At 46.1% G+C, this 18,260-nt stretch overlaps 1 protein-coding gene across 1 annotated transcript in view; it reads right to left on the bottom strand.

The window, feature by feature from the left end:
• Positions 1-18,260, bottom strand: part of DOCK2 (dedicator of cytokinesis 2) — a 412,382-nt gene that overhangs the window by 17,297 nt on the left and 376,825 nt on the right. The window contains exons 38-44 of the mRNA XM_036884746.2: positions 17,607-17,726; positions 13,670-13,759; positions 11,947-12,051; positions 9,538-9,679; positions 4,902-4,983; positions 3,588-3,672; positions 2,400-2,486 (exon numbers count right to left, since the gene is read on the bottom strand). Of these exons, the coding sequence (XP_036740641.2) occupies positions 2,400-2,486; positions 3,588-3,672; positions 4,902-4,983; positions 9,538-9,679; positions 11,947-12,051; positions 13,670-13,759; positions 17,607-17,726 (711 nt within the window). The remainder of the gene's footprint in view (positions 1-2,399; positions 2,487-3,587; positions 3,673-4,901; positions 4,984-9,537; positions 9,680-11,946; positions 12,052-13,669; positions 13,760-17,606; positions 17,727-18,260) is intronic.

Below are 18,260 nucleotides of genomic sequence, written 5' to 3'. Positions count from 1 at the left end.
GAGACACGAATCCACGTAACACGAAAACCAATGCTTGGAAATGAACTCACTCAGCAGGCATGAGACTTTTGTATCTGAGATATCCTGAAATTCTTGGTAACTCAACAGAGGGAGGCTATGAAGAGATAAATTCACCCTGGTCAATTTTTTGGAGGTTTTTTCCAACCCTTTATCAGAAGGTATTGGGATAAGTGGAACAAAGCAAAAACATTGACAGTTTCCTAACTTCAGAATCTTGAGTTCAAAAAATAAAGTTACTAGTTCAGATATTATGGGTTTCTGCATGTTAATTGAGTGATTGATTGATGGATTTACTTAACGAATATTCTTGAGCACCAGTTATGTGCCTTGGACTATTCTTTGCACTTGGAGATACAATAGGGAACAAAACAGACAAAAATCCACCTTCCTGGAACTTTTGTTCTAGTGGAGCTTATATTCCAATATATTGTTATATTCAAAATCTACATAATAAAAATAAACATGCAGGCAAATTATGTGCCTATTAGGAGGTGATAGGTGCTTTGAGGAGAAATTCCGGAGTGGAGAGAGGTGGGAAGTGCAGGCAGGGATGCCTCAGTTTGCCTACAGGGTGGTGGGGACAGCTGCAAGGAGAGAGGCACTTTGCTGACCTCAGCCAGAGGAAACGGCACAACCGGGCCAGTGGGCAGACACTGCAGATTAGCAGGAAGTTTCTGATTCCTCACCTCAAAAATGGGATTAGTAATAGTTTGCACTTCACAGGGTTTGTGAGGGTTAAATAGGATAATGCTATAAAGCCCTTGGTGCAGTGCCTGGGACACTTGGTGAAGCTTATCATGTGTCACTGTGTCCCATGAGTAAAGGGCATGAATAGTTTCTTCTTTTCCAGGGTACTACTTATTGCTGGGGTGGCCTGGGGATCCCTGAGGAAGAAAGAGAGAATAAGTCCAGTCCAGATGCCTGATATGGCAGGTTGAAGTCAAATCCCACCTCTTTTACTAATCTTTGAGCAGCCAGCTAATTTACTCTGCACCTCAGTTCCCTGATCTGTAAAACAGGAGAATAGTAATATCTACCTTCCTGCATTGCTGAGGGGTTTAAATGAGATCATGAGATTTTAGCACATGCTTGATAAATGCTTGTTGATGTCATCATCATTATAATACCTTCCCTAAGGTCTAGGCCATACTTATGAAAAGGAGATTGGAGGGCACCTATGTAAAGGAGATTAGCAGGCTGCTGGTGCCAACCAGGAGGCATTAAGGGCTGGGGTGAGGGGGTCTTGATGCTGATAATACAGTAACTCGAAATGTCAGACATGTCTGTCCTCTGCTCATGGCTGCAGGCCAGTCAGTGGAAAAGCCACAGTCCCTGTGGTGGCCTTTAAAGTGGTTTCAGACTACCACTTCTCACCCCTCACTTGTTCTGATTCAGACACAGGCATGTTCTGCCCCAGGGCCTGCGCCCTTGCTGCTCCTCTGCTAGAATGTCTTTCCCATCAGTATCCGCATGCATCACTCTCTCAAAAGCCCTCCAGGCCTTTGCTCAGAAGACATTTTAGCTGGGAGGCCTTCTCCGGCCACACCCTTCTTAAGATAGCAACCCTTCCTCCATCACCTTTTGCTTTTATTTTTCTCCGTAGTCAGCATCTGACATGTTATATATTTACTTTGCCCTTTTTAGTACATGTCTTCCCCACTAGAATGTAAGCTTCACTGCAAAATCTCCAGTTGCTTGTCATGTGTTAGGTACTTATGAAATATTTATTGAATGAATAAATGAATAAGACATCCTGAATATGTCCCTACTTTTCAGGTTTCCTCACAACTACCCTGGCTTTTTCTTTGCATCCTGGGAGATGTAAGATCCTTGGCTATTTGAGGACATGGAGCTCCTGAAGTGTGCTGAGAAGCAAAATACATGCTATCTGCACAAGGGAGTTCAAACATTTGCATTCTAGCCAGAATTTTTGCCTTGGCCTCTGTGGGATTTCTTCTCTTTGAGTCTCAGTTTATTCAATCATAAAATGGGTTCTTGGCAGGATTCTGTAGAGGTGCCTCAAGGGACTACCGGGATGGGCAGATATTAGTGAGTGGCTGTGTGGATGGAGTCCCAGGCCCTCTGCCTCTGCCCTGCCCCCAGCTACAAAGTTCCCCATTTATAAGCTTTGTTCCTGGATTCTATGGTAGGTTTCATTTGCATGGAAAAAACGTTACCTGAAGCTTAAAAGGAAAAATACCTGACAGAAGGTAATCTGGAGGCTGCCTTGGGTCCCTTCCTGCACTAGAATTCCAGAGCTCCCACAGTGGCTTCCAACAAAAGCTTGTCCCCCTTTTACAGTCAAAGAGGCCTTGGGAGGATGGCTGTGTCCTGTCTATCAGCAGGGAGTGGGTGTGCCTGAAGGCTTGGAAACTCACCTGGGACATGTGAACCACTTCAAACCAGCGCAGGATCCCTGGAAGCTTGTACGCAGTCATGAAGGAGGTTCTCTCGATCCACATCGACTGTCCCACGGGCAGGGGATGGCAAGGGCAGGAAAGCAACACACTTAGAAACCTGGCTATCAGCGAACACAGCCAAGCGCTCAGGCCTTCTATCCACCCAAAATCAGAATAAATATTGCAAGATCCAGAAATGCACTCACACCTTACTCTTCAGAATTCTTTCCCAACAGGAAGTTCAAGTTTTCCACTGATTTAGGCCCAGAGTTTTAACCTGGATCTCAACAGTCAGAATTTTTAGACAATATTGAATGCATCCATGTGCATTTTCTGTGGAGATGTAAGATCCTTGGCTATTTGAGGACATGGAGCTCCTGAAGTGTGCTGAGAAGCAAAATACATGCTATCTGCACAAGGGAGTTCAAACATTTGCATTCTAGCCAGAATTTTTGCCTTGGCCTCTGTGGGATTTCTTCTCTTTGAGTCTCAGTTTATTCAATCATAAAATGGGTTCTTGGTAGGATTCTGTAGAGGTGCCTCAAGGGATTACTGGGATGGGCAGATATTAGTGAGTGGCTGCGTGGATGGAGTTTTCATTTGCATGGAAAAAACGTTACCTGAAGCTTAAAAGGAAAAATACCTGATGTGCTCATTAGATTCTCAAAGGAGCAGTGACTCCCAAAATATGATGAACCACAGTCTAAGACAAAGAGCTGAGAGAGAGGCTTGGGGCCGCCTTCTCATGCCAGCCTTGGCCCTTGGGAATAGAATGTAGGTCCTACCTGGGAAACACACAGGGGCCGGTGGGGACTGAAACCACTGTGGCTTCTTACTGGTGTTTCCTGGAAGGTCTGACTGCAACACCCCTGCTGAGCCTGAGGGCCCCTGCTCCCTGGAAATGCCTGAGTGCCTCGTGGTTGAAAAGCCATCCCACACAAGGCCTGGGTTCTATCTTGAAAGAGGAGAGGCTCAGGAAATGAAAAACAAACTCAAAGGAAGAGACTGAAGAATGCATGTCGCCCTATCAATGGATGTTAGTTCTACTTCCTTCAGCTTTGGATCAAATGCCCCCCCATTCTGAATTTGGCGGGCACAGGCTCTGCTCTGGCTGGTCAAGGTGACCCGAGGGAGTGATGAAGGCTGCTGAAGGGTGGGGATACTCACGGCAAACTCATTCTCGGGGTCAACAGCCCCCCTGCGCACTGGCCGAGAGTAGTGGAACTTCTGCACGTGGTTGGATTTATAAAAGCTGCAAAACAGGAAGAGGCTGTGGCTTCTAGTGGCATGCCTGGCTGCTGACACAGACCCTGACCCAGCCGCATGCTGGCCGGAAAGGCCCCGGACAGTAAACTTCAGGTTTGGCAGAGTTCTTCTGGTCGCGTTTAAAACCGGGCTTTCCTTTCAAGGTCATTTAGAAGCTAGACTCTTATTGTTTCCTCAGGAGAACATAGCACCCCTTAGGGCACCCAAGGAGTTGGAGTCCAGCATTAATGCACACAGTGTTGCCTGAGTCATTATTTCCTGTGATCTCAATAAAGGATGTAGATATACCTAAGGTCCTAGCCTAATGTCCCAGGGGTATTTCCCAAGGATTTTCTTAGGTGTCCCCGCCACCCCCAAATCACTCTTCCTGAGTCTCTAGGGTGATTCCAACATTAGAGCAGGCAGGGCACTGTGCTAGCTGCAGTCTTGCTGCCTGCCCACAGTGCCTGGCTGAAAGGGTATGGGAGGCTGAGATCCAAGTTGAGCTATACCTGCTCAGCCACCTGCATTGATGTGATGCTGCTGAGAGGGGCTGAAGCACTTTTTCCTCTCACAAAGGAGCTCCTGCTTCTGACTGGTCCTTCTAGAGGAGAGGGGTTTTACTGAAACACTCAAGGTGCCATATTTGGTACCTGGGCCTGAGGGGGGCAGCCTTATAAGATCTTCAGGAGGTAAGGTCTCATCACTGACCTTGCAATCTGGAATTAAGCAGATTGACACTGCCTTCATGCTGCTTCCTCTGACGCCCCTTTATCATAGAGCACAACCATTGTAAATGCCTTAACAAATGCTGAAAAGAGTCTCTTTGAGAACGTGCTCAGCATGAGCACCAATTTCTTGTCCCCCACTCTACCTGTTGCCTGCCCAGCTCACACCCTGTGGCTATGGATTCTTTGGAACTGTTCTGGGATCAACCTGACCAATAAGCTTTCTATGTCCAGTTCAGTGAATCTCATCATTGCTTACCGAGGATTTACTGTGCCGCGAGCAGAGCCATACCCTGGTTCCTCCCATCCACTGCTCATTCAGCCTCTAAGGGACAGAGCCCAGGTGGATAACTGGGGGTGATTCTTTTCCCAAGGGAAAAGGGAGAACAGGCTGGCTAAGATAGAGAAGGAACTAGAAGGGCACTAGGGCCTGTCCTGCCACCAGCTCAGCTTGGCGGCCCCATGGGATTTCTCCCCATCCCTCCTTCCAGTGGGCTGCGGATCTTACTTTATAATCTGGTCAGGTACCGGCTTATTCTTGAACCTCGGGTGTTCATCCAAGACAGGCTGGACCATGAAACACTGGATGTCTGGGATTCCTGCAGTTAAGGGCTCACAGGGTGTCGGCTGGTCACAGCAACAACAGACCTCCTAGCACAGCCCTTCTGGGGTCACGTTGTCATTGAATGACCAGTCTCAGGCTGCTGGCTGCCAACTAGGTCCTCATGACCAGTTAGCAGTTACCATGGTCCTTATCAGAGCTTCCTGTCACTCGAACCCTATCCCAGGGTTTAGCCCCTGCTAATAGTTGGTTAGAGGTCCTTAATCATCATTGTCATTTGCTATAGTACAGTGATACCATCTAATGAATTCACAGCTCTCAATCAATAGAGCATAGTTCCCCGTGGTCTCTCTTCATCTGTTCAATTCTACTAAGCAGCATTACTAAGGTAAATCATCCCTGTGTCATAGATGAGTTCATCAAGTTCAAAGAAGACAGCTGGCTGAAGGTCACACAGCCTGTGAGCACAGAGCAGAGGTTTGTATTTGGGTGTTTTAACCGTATGTTCAGGGTTTTTTGACTCTCAACTGCTACTCAGTGCAGGCCTCTAACCAGCAGCACCAGTATCTCCTGAGACCTTGTTAGAAGCGGTGAATCTCAGGCTCTACCAGACCTACTGAATCACAGTCTGTATATCTTCAGGTGAACTCTTAGGTGTCTCAAGTTTGAGAAGCACTGCTTCAGAGCACGCAAATAGGTATCATTTTACACTCCAACTCTGAATGTTTGAAAGTAACTGCTTTCAAAAGTGTGAAAGTTTGGCAGGATTGTAAGGCAGGTCCAAGTTCAGCGGGAAAACGTTCCATGATCAATTGGGGATGCCTGCCATGGGCACAGGATGTCAGAGACACACTGCATCAGCCAGATCTTTGTCATACTATTCTAGACCATTATTCATTTTAAGCCAATAATATGGCAAGCCAAATGAACAAAGCCAGTCACCACTATTCCCATTCGTGACCTTGCCTCCCTTTTCCTACCTTCCTTGTCTCCCTCACCCATCTCTCTGTTAGGCATGCAAATTCTCTCATCCCTCTCTTCTACCCAATGACCAACCTAACTCCAAAAACTCTTTTCCTGGGCCTGATATTTCTGCCCACCAAGGAATCACAAACTCTTCTTGTTGGCATTCAAAGCTAACTCCACTGTGACCCCAACCCATTTCCCACCATTATCTCTGGATATAAAAGATTCTACCCTTCCCTTTGCTTGAAATATTTTCTCACGTCACCATCTCTCCCCATGAGCCCTTTCGGCAAATATCAAATACCACAGCCTCTATGAACATTCAATTTACCGTCAGGCAGGTGTCATTTTCCTTCCTCTGACTCTCCATACATTCTGTCTGTACTTAGGACTCTTATCTCCCCAGCTCCCTGTCTTCTCTCCCCACCCCAAGCCCTCCCCACCAGATGGTGGGCTTTCTGATGGCACAGGCTATGATTCTTTTACACATAGGAAATGACTATAATATAATTCCAAGTTAAGTTCAATTGTCCCCCTAAACTCACTCCATACTAACATGTAGGGGATTTAGTTGTTTTACCTCTGAAGAATATTTCCACATTAAATAAGGGTACCTTAGAGAGAGAGAGAGAGAGAACAATGCTTAACACAAATGAACAAACCTCACTGAAAGGATTTCTGTCATATTCAGGAGAGCCATTTTATTTCTCAGACCATTCAGCCAACAGGCTTTTCTGGGAGGAAAACTACTCTGCATTAAGTCTAGGGCAGAAGTTGGCACACTATGGCCCTGGGGTCAAATCAGGTTCTCCACCAGTTATTTTATGATTCACAGCTAAGAATAGTTTTTATATTTGTAAGTGGTTGAGAAAAAAAAGAGTATTTTGTGACCTGTGAAAATGATATTAAATTCAAATTTCAGTGTTCACAAAGTTTTATTGGGACATAGCCACACCTCTCCATGGCTTCCTTGTCACCTACAACATAGGTAAGTAGTTGTGAAAGAGACCACACAACCCACAAAGACTAAAATATTTCCTATCTGGTCCTTTAAAGAGAAATTTCTAGGTCTGGTCTACTGATCTCAGCAACTGGCCTTGGCCCAAGAGGACCTGTCCTGGGGAAGCCAGTGATGCCAGAGCCCTCAGGTCATGCCTAGGAGGCTGCATGGCTAGAATCACCACATATTTCATCTACACATGGAATTGCGGCTCTGAGGTCAGGAAAGAGGGGAGAGTCGAGGACAGGAGACACCCTACTAAGAGACCTTCACTTTCAAATGTCTTCCCTTATTTAGATCCCTAAGTGAAAAGACCTGAGATTTGTCACCTTTCCAAATTGTCTGTCAGCTTTTTAACAAGTAAAGGCAAGAGAGCACAGCATTAAAGCTCAGATTTGGGCAAAAAGCAGACCTGAGTTCAAATCCTAGCTCCATCACTTGCTGGTACCTGATGCAAACTGCTTACACTTTTTGAGCCTCAGTTTTCTTATTTGCAAGATGCAGAGAGTAATATCCAGTTCTTAGATTTATGAGAAGAAAATTAAACAAGGCATGAAAAATGCCTAGTACATGATGGACAAATAATAAAGAACATTCTGTCCAGTAATCTTAAAATGATGGCATTAGAGAAAGAATACCAACTTTGAGACACATAGATTGTGAAGTTTAAATCTCAACCCCATTACTAACTAGCTTTGTAACCTTAGGCAAACCTCTTTACTTCCCCTGCCATACATATTCCCTCTCCATGAAATAGGGAAAATTAATACCCATCTTATAGGGTTTTGTGGGGATTATGGAAATAATGGTGCTAAAGTATTCAGTCTTAGGCATGGCATGAAGAGGACACTTAGCAAATGCCAACCCTTCCTGATTCATTTCCTACCTGGTTTCTGGTGCTGACTCAGGCTCTGCATAGGATGAGATAGCCCAGTAATATATGCTCTCTCCCATACTGAGTGAAAAGGCCTGAGCTGGTCAACATCTGGGTGTCTACTTAGCAGGGCCTTAGTAATAATCCCATGTCTCAACTAAAACCAGATTCACATTTGTAACCAGTCAGCTCCACCACCAGTTCCATTTCCTCCTGCAAATAATCATGGTAGAGCAGGCATGAAGGGCAGGCAAGCATAATGAAAAGGTTACAGATGAATATTTATCACCCGAGGGGAAAATATTTGGATTACGGTTTGGCAGACTTAGCAGACCAGCCATGCAACCTGTCCCCCCCATTTTAAAGTCTATAACTTAATTTGTGCTAAAGGGTACAAATTGGGGAGCCAGGCTAGGTTAATGCACCCCTGCTCAGCTGTCTGCCTTATCCTTGGGTTTATGCACTCCCTGCCTCCTGCCCAGCAAGAGGTCCCGGCCCTGGAAACACCTCACCCAACCCCATCCCACTAGCACTCCCCCATGGGACCCGTGCCCTCCTGTGTACTCCAGAGAGCTGGCGGGCTCCCTTTTGCCTCCCTCATTCCTTTCTCTGTTTGTCCATCATGCATTTCTTTCTCTCTTGTTTTCTTTGCCTTTCTATTAATCCACAAGTATTTTCTGAGAGTCAGCTTTGTGCCAGGTGCAGTGAGAGATTGGGGGAGCTCAGGGGCTCAGTGCAGTAAACAAGCAGGGCCAGTCCCTAGCCATCCGGGAGCTTATGGTCCAGCTTCTGCGCAGATTTAATGAACACAAAAGGACACAATGGATTGAGATCAGTTTTCTAAAAAAAACAAATGAGTTTGAGATAAGAGGCTCATGAAGATTTCATAAAAGGCCACTGTAGATTATGTGACCAGGAAAGGCCTCTTTTGGGAGGTGACACTGAGTTAGGATCTAATGGGTAAGGAAGGAGATGGAGAAAGGCACCAAGCAGAGGGAACAGACATGCTCAGGCCCAGAAATCAGAACAAGCTGGGTTTATTTAAGGAACAGAAACAGAGGAACATGAGAAAGCAAACAAAGAGTTGGGGGGCAATGGCATTGGAAAGACAGGCAGGGGTCAGAGGACAGAGAGCCTTGCAGGCCTCATTCAGGAATTTCGATTTTATTAGAAGAGCCACATGGTGCCATTTCAGTTCTTCGAACCTGCTATGCTCCTTCCCACACTCAAGGCCTTTGCACAGGATGATCTTTCCCTCTGTCTGAGACACTTTTCCTACTGTTCACTAACCTCTGGCTGGTTACTGACCTTACACATCATCTTTCTCAAGGAAGCCTTCCCTACCTCCCAATCACAGTATCCTGCATTAAGGATACTGACATTGATCACATTTTTATAAATACGTATTTATTGGGGCAATTGTTCAGTGCTTCACTTGCTGAACTGTAAGCTCCCTGCAGATACAACTACTTTGTGAGTGTAATCTTCAGTGCCTTTCACACTGCTTGGCACAGAATCAGGGTTTGATAGTGTTCATTAGGAGAATCAAGGCATAAATGTGAATTAATCAATGGATGCAACATTTAGCATTTTCTGAGGTAGGCTTTGGGATCCCACTCTTGACACCAAAATTGGCCCCACAGCAGTGATTCTGGTAGCTCTGATCTCTAAGGTGGGGTGCTGGTGGTTAAAGTCCCTGCAGAGCTGCCCAGCTCCAGGGTTGAGGCATTCTCCAAGGATACACTGGCCTAGGGCGCTCTTCACATCATCCCCGGGAGCAGAGGTCGTGTTCATCTTCTCCGCATTGGGGAACTGACTCATCAGTTGCATTTGGAAATCTTCTCTTCGCTCATACTCCTTTCCTCGGTAGATGAACACTTTGTTCTGCAAAGAAAGGACACTCATCAGGGATCTCAGGGCCAAGGCTTGGAGGACATTTCCAAGCAAAGCTGGGAGGCTAGTGACATGAGCACTGGGCTATGGTGACCCCCACTGATCTAGTAGTTGTTGAATGTCTCTTTGACTTGAGGACTGTAAGCTCCCTGAAGCAGGACCACTTTGTGAGTATAATTTTCAGTGCCTTGCACACTGCTGCTTCCTCACCATGGAAAGGAGGAGCACAACTCACTGTCCTTCTCACTGGGTACACTGCTTCTTTAAAAAGATTGATTTTAAAAGGAGAACAGATTCTGGATGCTAAGAGCTTCTTTAAACCATCCTATGTTCAGCTTTCAGAATAATTCCTCATGCAACTTTCACTGTGTCACACCTACTTTCTTATTTACACACTCACAAAATGTCCCTCCTGCCTTTAATGGGCCATGTGGGCTGGGCCTCTGGGATGGAAGGGACCAGCATTTTGGTCCTTTACTACCTGGATTCTGGCCCTAGCTCCATGGAAACACACCCATTACACTTCCCTGACCATGTTAGCCTCTTCTAGATCAGTCCTTTTCATAGAGGCAGTGATTTCTCCTCTGAAGGACACTGGCAATGCCTGGAAACATTTGTGGTTGTCACAACTCAGGGCAGGGGGCTATTGGGACCTGGTGGGTAGAGGGTCAGGATGCCACTAAATATCCTTCAATGAACAGGACAGCCCACAACCAGGAATGACCTGGTCCAAAATGTCACTAGAGCTGAGGTTGAGAAATTCTGTTCTAGGCCATGGCTGTACCATCTGTGCTGCCCCTAGTGGCCCCTAAGTTCTTCTGCCCAAACCCACATCTATCATCTTTATGTATATCAGTGCTTCCAAATATGACGAATCATCAAATGGGCTTGGGAGACTTTCAGAAGTTTAGATCCCCAGGCCTCACTCCAAACTTGAAATGGAATCTGCAGGAATAGGGGCCAGGTACATGTATTTTTAACAGGTTCCCTGGTGGTTCTGATGTGAGATCAGGTTTGGGAAGCCACCCCTCTTCCACTGAGGAAATGCTCAATCCCTTCTGCTGCTCGTGGTGCTCACTCCCATAAACCCACTCTGATTCCCACATTGGTTGGTGACGGTAAGTGATTTATCTCTCAAACCAAAAACCAGGTGAGATCAGAGATCAGATTTATGTGTCTTTTGTATCTCCCTGACCTCAGAATTGAACCACAGAGCACAGGCAGGAAGAAAGCTCATAGCCGACCTAATCCAGCTCTCGCTGTGACAACTGGATAACCCATGAGAGCAAAAGCAGCAGTTAGGACACTGCTCTGGGGGTCCCTGGGGGTCCCCAAGACCTTTTCAGGGCCTCACAAGATCAAAACTCTTCTTTTACTAATTGTAAGCTGTTCCTTGCCTTTTTTTGCTCTCCTTCTGTCCCGCGTGTCGTAGTTACTGCGGAGGCTTCGTGGTGTGTGCTATTGCAATGCACTGCATGCAGAAGCAGGTACAAGAATCTAGCTGTCTTCTCTTAATCCAGACATTAAAGGGATTTACATAAGTATGAAACAATCTCACTGTGTGCACTGATTTTTTTTATTGGAAAGCATAGCTATTTTTCATAAAAATACAATTAACTCATAGGGAGTTTGTTGTTATTTTTAAGTAAGTTGATAAATATTTAAAATTTTTCTCAGTTTTAATTTTTAATTCGGTAAATGTAGACTACACATAGAGAAGTTCTTAGGGAACTTTGATACTTGTTGAGAGAAAAGGGGTCCTGAGACCACAAGTTCTGAGAATTAGTGCCCCACCGTGCTTGTTGGGTAGTAGAGGTCTCCAGCCTTTCCCTGAACAACTCATTCCAGAGACCAGGAGCTCACCACCTCACAAGGCGACTCCAGCTGCTGTCCTTTCAGAGAAACACAGGTCAGGGGGCAGAAGGTGGTGGTGATGGAAGGGGGATTGAGGGGTGTGCTGGGTGCAGGCCAGCACTCAGCAGAGGAGAGCTCAGCATCCTGTCTGCTATTAGCCAAACAGAAATAATGGCAGGACACATAAAAAAGAACAGTGCACCTCATAAACAATGGCATCTTAAATTTGATACAATGTGTAAGATTAATGTGCATGGACCTGGATACAAGACTGTGCAGTGTGGGATTGGTGCACAGATGTGCATGTACATCAGCATAAGTAGCTACTCAAAGCACAGAAGGACACTGGCCCACCACGGCCCCCAGCCTCAGTCTGTGCCTGAGTCACCCACAAACCCACTCACCCGCAGAAAGGAGGGGAATCCCTGGCCATAGTACCCGACAGCAAAGTAGTCTGGCTTGGGCCTCAGGATTTTCATGATGTTTTCATAGAATTTTGCCTGCTGGATCTGAAAGAAGAAAACTCACAGCTTGTTGACAACATAGATGTGTATCAAAGGTACATTCCACTCAGAGAGGCCCATAGATAAGATACGATCACCATACCAGAAACCAATGTGCCAAATGCACATATTTGCAACCCCACGGATATGTCTGTAACCATAACAGTAATAAGACCTACATTTACCATATACCAGGTACTACGTTAATCACTCCACTGCACTAACTCGGTTACTTGCTTCATCCTCGTTACATCCCACAAGATTATATCTCTGTTTTAGAAATAAATAAATGGTATCTCATAGTACATATGAGCCAGTAAGCATGGAACTGAACCCATGTAGAACTCCCACCATCACCTCACTGCTCCCACCTCCAGGCACACTAGGTGTGTATTTGTGATCATCTGTGGATGGAAAAGCATCTAAGGATATAGATGTCTTCCTAACATATTTCACCAGTTCAGAGAAGTGTGTGTTTTTCATATTTCCATTATCTCCGAAAATAGTTTGTATCTTATTTTACACCTGATGACATCTTAGAATTGCTATTAGCCAAACAGAAATAATGGCAGGACACATAAAAAAGAACAGTGCACCTCACAAACAATGGTATCTTAAATTTGATACAATGTGTAAGATTAATGTGCATGGACCTGGACACAAGACTGTGCAATGTGGGTCTGGTGCACAGGTGTGCACATACAACAGTGTGCATGAATGTGTGTGCACTGGGTGTGTGGGGGGGTGCGTGCACATGAACACATGACATTAGAAGGCACATGTGCCTCCACACCTAAAAACCTCTGTGTGGATGTGTGTATGGGGTAGATATAAGTATTTCTTGGTGTGACTACGTGTGTGTGTGTGCATCATATCTCACAGGCAGTGCAGACAGCTTGTGACTCAGTTGTTTTGAAAAACATGATACTCCATACCCAATGCCCACTACAACAACAGAAACCAAAAATCTTCTCCAAATATACCAGCTCTCACAGCTCCCCAGACAGCTGGGCTGGCTGATTGTCCTCTCAAAATAGGCTAAGATGGAGCCCTGATGTCCTGGTTCTCAGGTCTCCAGGAAATATGGGAGGCGGAGGTGCTGGCCTGAGAAGCCAGAAAGTTTGGCATTTTCCCAGCAGAGGCCACCTCTCTGCCAAGCGTTGGCCTCTGCAGTATAAGTAGGATAGGCTGCTTCCCCTACTTTCCATTTCCCCCACCAAACCACAAGCAATGAGCATGAGGAGCTAATGGGGAATGGCCAGATGGGGAGCATTTTATTGTGATTTATCTGTTACTCACAAAGCACAAATTTGCGTTTTTATTTAATTGGCTTTGTGATTTGTGGGACTTTTACTGCAAATGTAGCACAGTGTTTACTGGGTGTGCAACAGTATCAGCCTCAGCACTGAGCAGGTACTTAACACTCCCCCCGAGAAACTGTCACTGAGTTTTCCTAGCACACCTCCCTTCAGAAATATTCCCAACCAGGAGGCAGACGCTCAGCATGGCCTCTCTTGGCTCAGGCCCTACTTCCCTTCTTTTTCTGGTGCCCTAGCCCTGCCTGCCCTCTTGCCCCCTCTCCTCTGCCTCTCTGGTGGGCTGAGGCCCAGAGTGCTAGTCTTACCAGGTTCTGGCTCAGCAACTCATAGTCAAAGATGTCCATCTCGTACTGTTCCGCCAGCTCCTTGCACAGACTGATGGCCTCTTCCCACATCTGCAGGAAGTCATGGAGACAAAGGTTAGGGGGCACCTCCAGGCTTGCAGCCCTTGCTGAGGAGTGACCCGGGCAGCTCTGCCCCCTGGGACAGAGCAGCAAGCCTCACTTTAGCCTAGATGTGGTCCCACACACAGAGCAAGATTCTTCCCAGGGAGCACAACCCTTCCCCTGCCTCTCATACTAGTTTCCCTGCTAAATAAAGGAACAGCTAGCTACACAATAGGCTAAAACCTTTATTTACATGCTCTCTGGATCTTCACTAACACTCCAAGAGGTGACTAGTAGCATCTGAATTTCCCAGGTGTGAAACAGAGATTCAGATGGGCAGAGCAGCTGCCCATGCCCAACTGAAAGCAGGGCCAGGACAAACACTGGGCGTGACCCACAACCTGCACTTAGATGTGCTTAATAAATGAACGTTTGCTGTCCCAGCCTCCCCCCGCGCAGGCAGGGAGGCATTAGCTCCGTTTTCCAAAGAGAAACGGTTCACAGTAGGTGGGCTAAGGTCAGAGAGTTCCTGGGGATAGAGCTGGGCCGGTTCTCCCGATGTTCACTCCTGGGATTTTTCTTTTCTGCCAGTTCTGTCACTTTTTTTTTCTTCCATTCCTCCTTTCATGTTGCTCTTTCTCTCACTCTTGCTTTGTGCGTGTGTGTGTGTGTGTGTGTGTGTGTGTGTGTGTGTATGTGTGTGGTAAGAACACTTAAACTGAGACCTACCCTCAATCGATTTTAAGTGCAGGATACAGAATTGTTGACCACAGACCCAATGCTGTACAGCAGATCTCCAGAATGTATTCATCTTGCATAACTAATACTTTATATCCATGCTTATTAATAGGGTTATTTGGAGTGTGTGGATGGGCAAGGGTGGCACAGAGGTGGAGGTGGGACTGGTACCAGGGTATTAAAAAGAGTTATTAAAACTTTTTTTTTTTATAGGTTTTTTCTATCTTTAAAAAGAATTCTGAAAAAAAAAATACAACAACAACCCTGGACATAGGGGATCCTTTCCCTCTGCTCTGTCTTTGGCTGAAGCCAACAGTTCATCTTGGACCAAAGGGGTAGAGAACCTCTCAGAGCGGGGGGCGTGCAGAGTGGGCTGGAGACCTGGCAGTCTCCAGGGACACCCATTACATATCACATGCGGTTTAAAATGGAAAAGCACCTAAATGAAGAAGCTGGGGGAGGTGAGAGAAGAGAGAAGAGAGAGGGAGGTTGCCAAAATGCAGTGTGTGTGTTGTAGCAAAAGTGCTCTCTCTGCATTCAAGCATAAAAATAAATAAAAGCAAGTGCCGAGTGGAGGAGCCGGGGCTGTAAACCCATGGACAGCTTAGTGAGCAGCATAAAAATGGTTTATGTGTCAGGAGGGCCCGAATCAATGGGCCAGACTGGGCTGGGACCTTCTTTCTCTTCTGCCTGAACAAGAAGATGGGTAATGCCTCTGGGTTGGGCCAGGGGACTGTTTGGCTCAAGCACAGTTCTTTGCCACCCACCCAGCCACCATAATATACCAGAAATTCTCTCTCCATGTGTTAAGAGATAACCAAGGGGCCACAGAGGGGGCTAGTCAGGGAGTCAGATAACTGGAATTTCCTTGCAGGTCTGAGCCTGTGGTCACTGGGATCTCTGATAGTCAGTGACCCCTCTGAATTTCATAAATGACTGAGTACCTGCTGGCTTCTAGGCATGATATCATATACAGTGATAGAGCAGATATAAAGATGGATAAGACCTAGTCTCTGCTCTCATGAAACATAACTGGGTAAAGCATATATATAAATAAATGTAATAGTTGGGTTTTGAGGGATGTAGAGGAGTCACCAGGTGATAACAGATGGACTTATGGAGCACAAAGCCATTGTGTGTGTCTGGAGCAATTAATCTCCATGAGAGGAGGTGTGGGGAAAGGAAATTAAAGGGATGCTAAAGAGTTTGGGCTTCATTCCAGATGCTTCTATCACAGTGGCTTTCAGAGTGAGGTGTGCCCATCTTCTCTCTCCTCTCTGCCCTCAAAGTACCTTGACACCCTTCTCCCTGCCCCCATTTTGCACATCAACAAAGAATAATGTGCAAGAAAGAGTTGTGATTGGTATGCCTGTTTTGCCAATTAAATGAAAAGCTCCTTGAGAACAGGCATCATGCCTTTCTCATCCCTGCTCAGCACAGGGAGGGTTGAACTGGATGCTCTGCAGAGAAGAAAGCTCAGTATGTCCTACAGAAGCTGTCACACTGTGAGTGACTTAGATGATAAACCAGTAGTAAGTTCTGACTTGATGCCCAGCATGGCAAGAGGTTCCAGAGATGGCAGAGTCTCTGCCCTCAAGAGGCTTACAGTTGTAAATTATAAAAACAGTGTTCTCCAACTGGGAATTTATAAGCTCTTCCACAGACATTACCTCATTTTGCCTTCCCAGGGAAGGTGGGGAGATAAGACTAAGACAGATGTGATGAGCTGCAGTGACAGACCAGACCAAAATTAAGTGTTGAAATAAATTGGTCTTGATGACTGTAAGAGCCTTTGCCATCTAGAGGAGAGGCAGGGCTGTAGGTAAACAGTAGCATTCAAGAAAGGTTTGACGGAGGAAGTGGCCAGTAAACTGGGGCCTTGAAGGAGGAGCAGGGTAATAATGATAGTTCAAATTTAGTGAGATATTCCTGGGTGCTAATTCCTATGCCAGGCGCTCTACATGCATTTTTCTCAACCAATTCTCACAATATAACTAGGAAGTGGGTGCTACTGATACCTCACTATTATGAGTGGGAAATTAGAATCTCTGACAGGCTAAGGAAACTGTAAGCAGTAGAGAAGCAAGGTTTGGAACCCAGGCGGTCTGGCTCCAGAGCCTGAGAACTTAACTGCCATGCCTCGCCTAGTGGCAGCATTGGGTTGGGTGCTTCCTGAAGGTCCATTAGGGATGGGGGGATGGGCAGCAGCTGGCCTGGCCAGTCTCCTGACCAAACTCAACCGAGCACTCTGATCTCAACCAAGAGATCAATGATGGCACCGTCATGTCATTCATATATTCAATTCATTCATTTATTCACCATGTATTTATTGGGCCCTGCATGTCAGGCTCTGTGCTAGCTACTGGGCATTCAGCAGTGGACAAGCCAACTCTCTGTATTCATTGCATTCTGGACTGGGGAGCCAAACAATGAACAAGTAAAAACAAAATGAATAAGGTGATGTCGGATAGTGACAAATGCTTTGAAGAGGCAGTAAGGGTAACTCATGGCAGGAGTGCTGCTTTGTCTAGGATGGTCAGGGAAGGCCTCCCTGAGGACATGACAGCTGAACAAAGCTCTGAGCTGTGAACAGTTGCCAGCCACAGGAAGCTATGGAGGAGGAATGTTCTAAGCTGGGAAAAGCAAATGCAAAGGTCCTGAGGTGGAAAAGAGCTTGGCATAGAGCATGTGAGCAAGAGGGATTCTGGCATGGATGAGATGAAAGAAGCAGTCAGGGGACAGCTCATGTGGGGCCTCCTGGGTCATGGGAAAGATACTGTAATTTGTTCTAAGTGTAATGGGGGAACTATTGAGATAATCATAAGCAGGTGAATGGTGTGATCCAATATATGTTTTATGATCATTCTATTTCCTGTATAAAGTATGATATGTTGGTGGCAATAGAGGAAGTAAGGAGACTGCTTAGGACCAGTTGGGTGTCCAGGTGAGCAATGATGATGACTTGAATGGAGATGGTGAGAAGATAGAAGTGATCAGACTTTGGTTTGGGAGGGATAGCTGACCAAACCTGTAGTGCAATTGGGTGTAGACTATAGGAGAGAACCACGCTTCCCAGGAGCCAGGGTCCCCACAAAGAGGAAGGGGAGGGACAAATTACCTTTCCTTTGTCAAAGTAGCCTATGATGATCTCATAGAGCGTCTCCTTCAGCTGTCGGTGAGTCTGTGGGTGCTGCTGGCCTGTCTGCATGACCTGCGACGCACACTGCTCGTCTGACCACTATGGAGAGAGAACATGTGGAGTGTCATCTGGGGCAGAAAGGCTGCCAAGGGCAGGTGTCTCTCCCACTGAAGAGGAGCAGGAGGAAGCCCTCTCAGCACCCCTGCTGGCTTCACCATTGCCCTGCATGTCAGTGACCAGAGAGCTGCTTGTTTCCATTTGGAAACTCCTGATTTTTGCCAAGTTGTGCTTATTGGACTCTCCATTGGCTTGTGTGTTGGTTTGTAGGGATTTTCTCTGAGCCCCTGAAAAACACAGTCTTAGCTCTTTCAAAGTCAAAGGAAATCTTTCAGACTTTGTCCAGCTACAGCACCATTTTCAAGAGGAGGAAAACAGCTCATTGGGCATGCTAATGATTTATAGTCAATGTTTGAATGTTACATAAAACTGTTTGGATGTTATATAAAACTGCAAAACATATCTCTGAGGTTTATTGTTGCTGCTAAATGTGAAGGTCACTCAAAACCTTGTGGGGCCAGGCAAAGCAGTGCAGAAAAGTAACCAGCTGGGTCAAGAGTTTGGGGACGCAGCAAA

This window comes from Manis pentadactyla, chromosome 2 (assembly GCF_030020395.1).
Source record: "Manis pentadactyla isolate mManPen7 chromosome 2, mManPen7.hap1, whole genome shotgun sequence".
Classification (NCBI taxonomy): domain Eukaryota; kingdom Metazoa; phylum Chordata; class Mammalia; order Pholidota; family Manidae; genus Manis; species Manis pentadactyla.
Note: the sequence above shows the minus strand (reverse complement) of the source record. Positions and strands in the feature narration are given on the sequence as shown.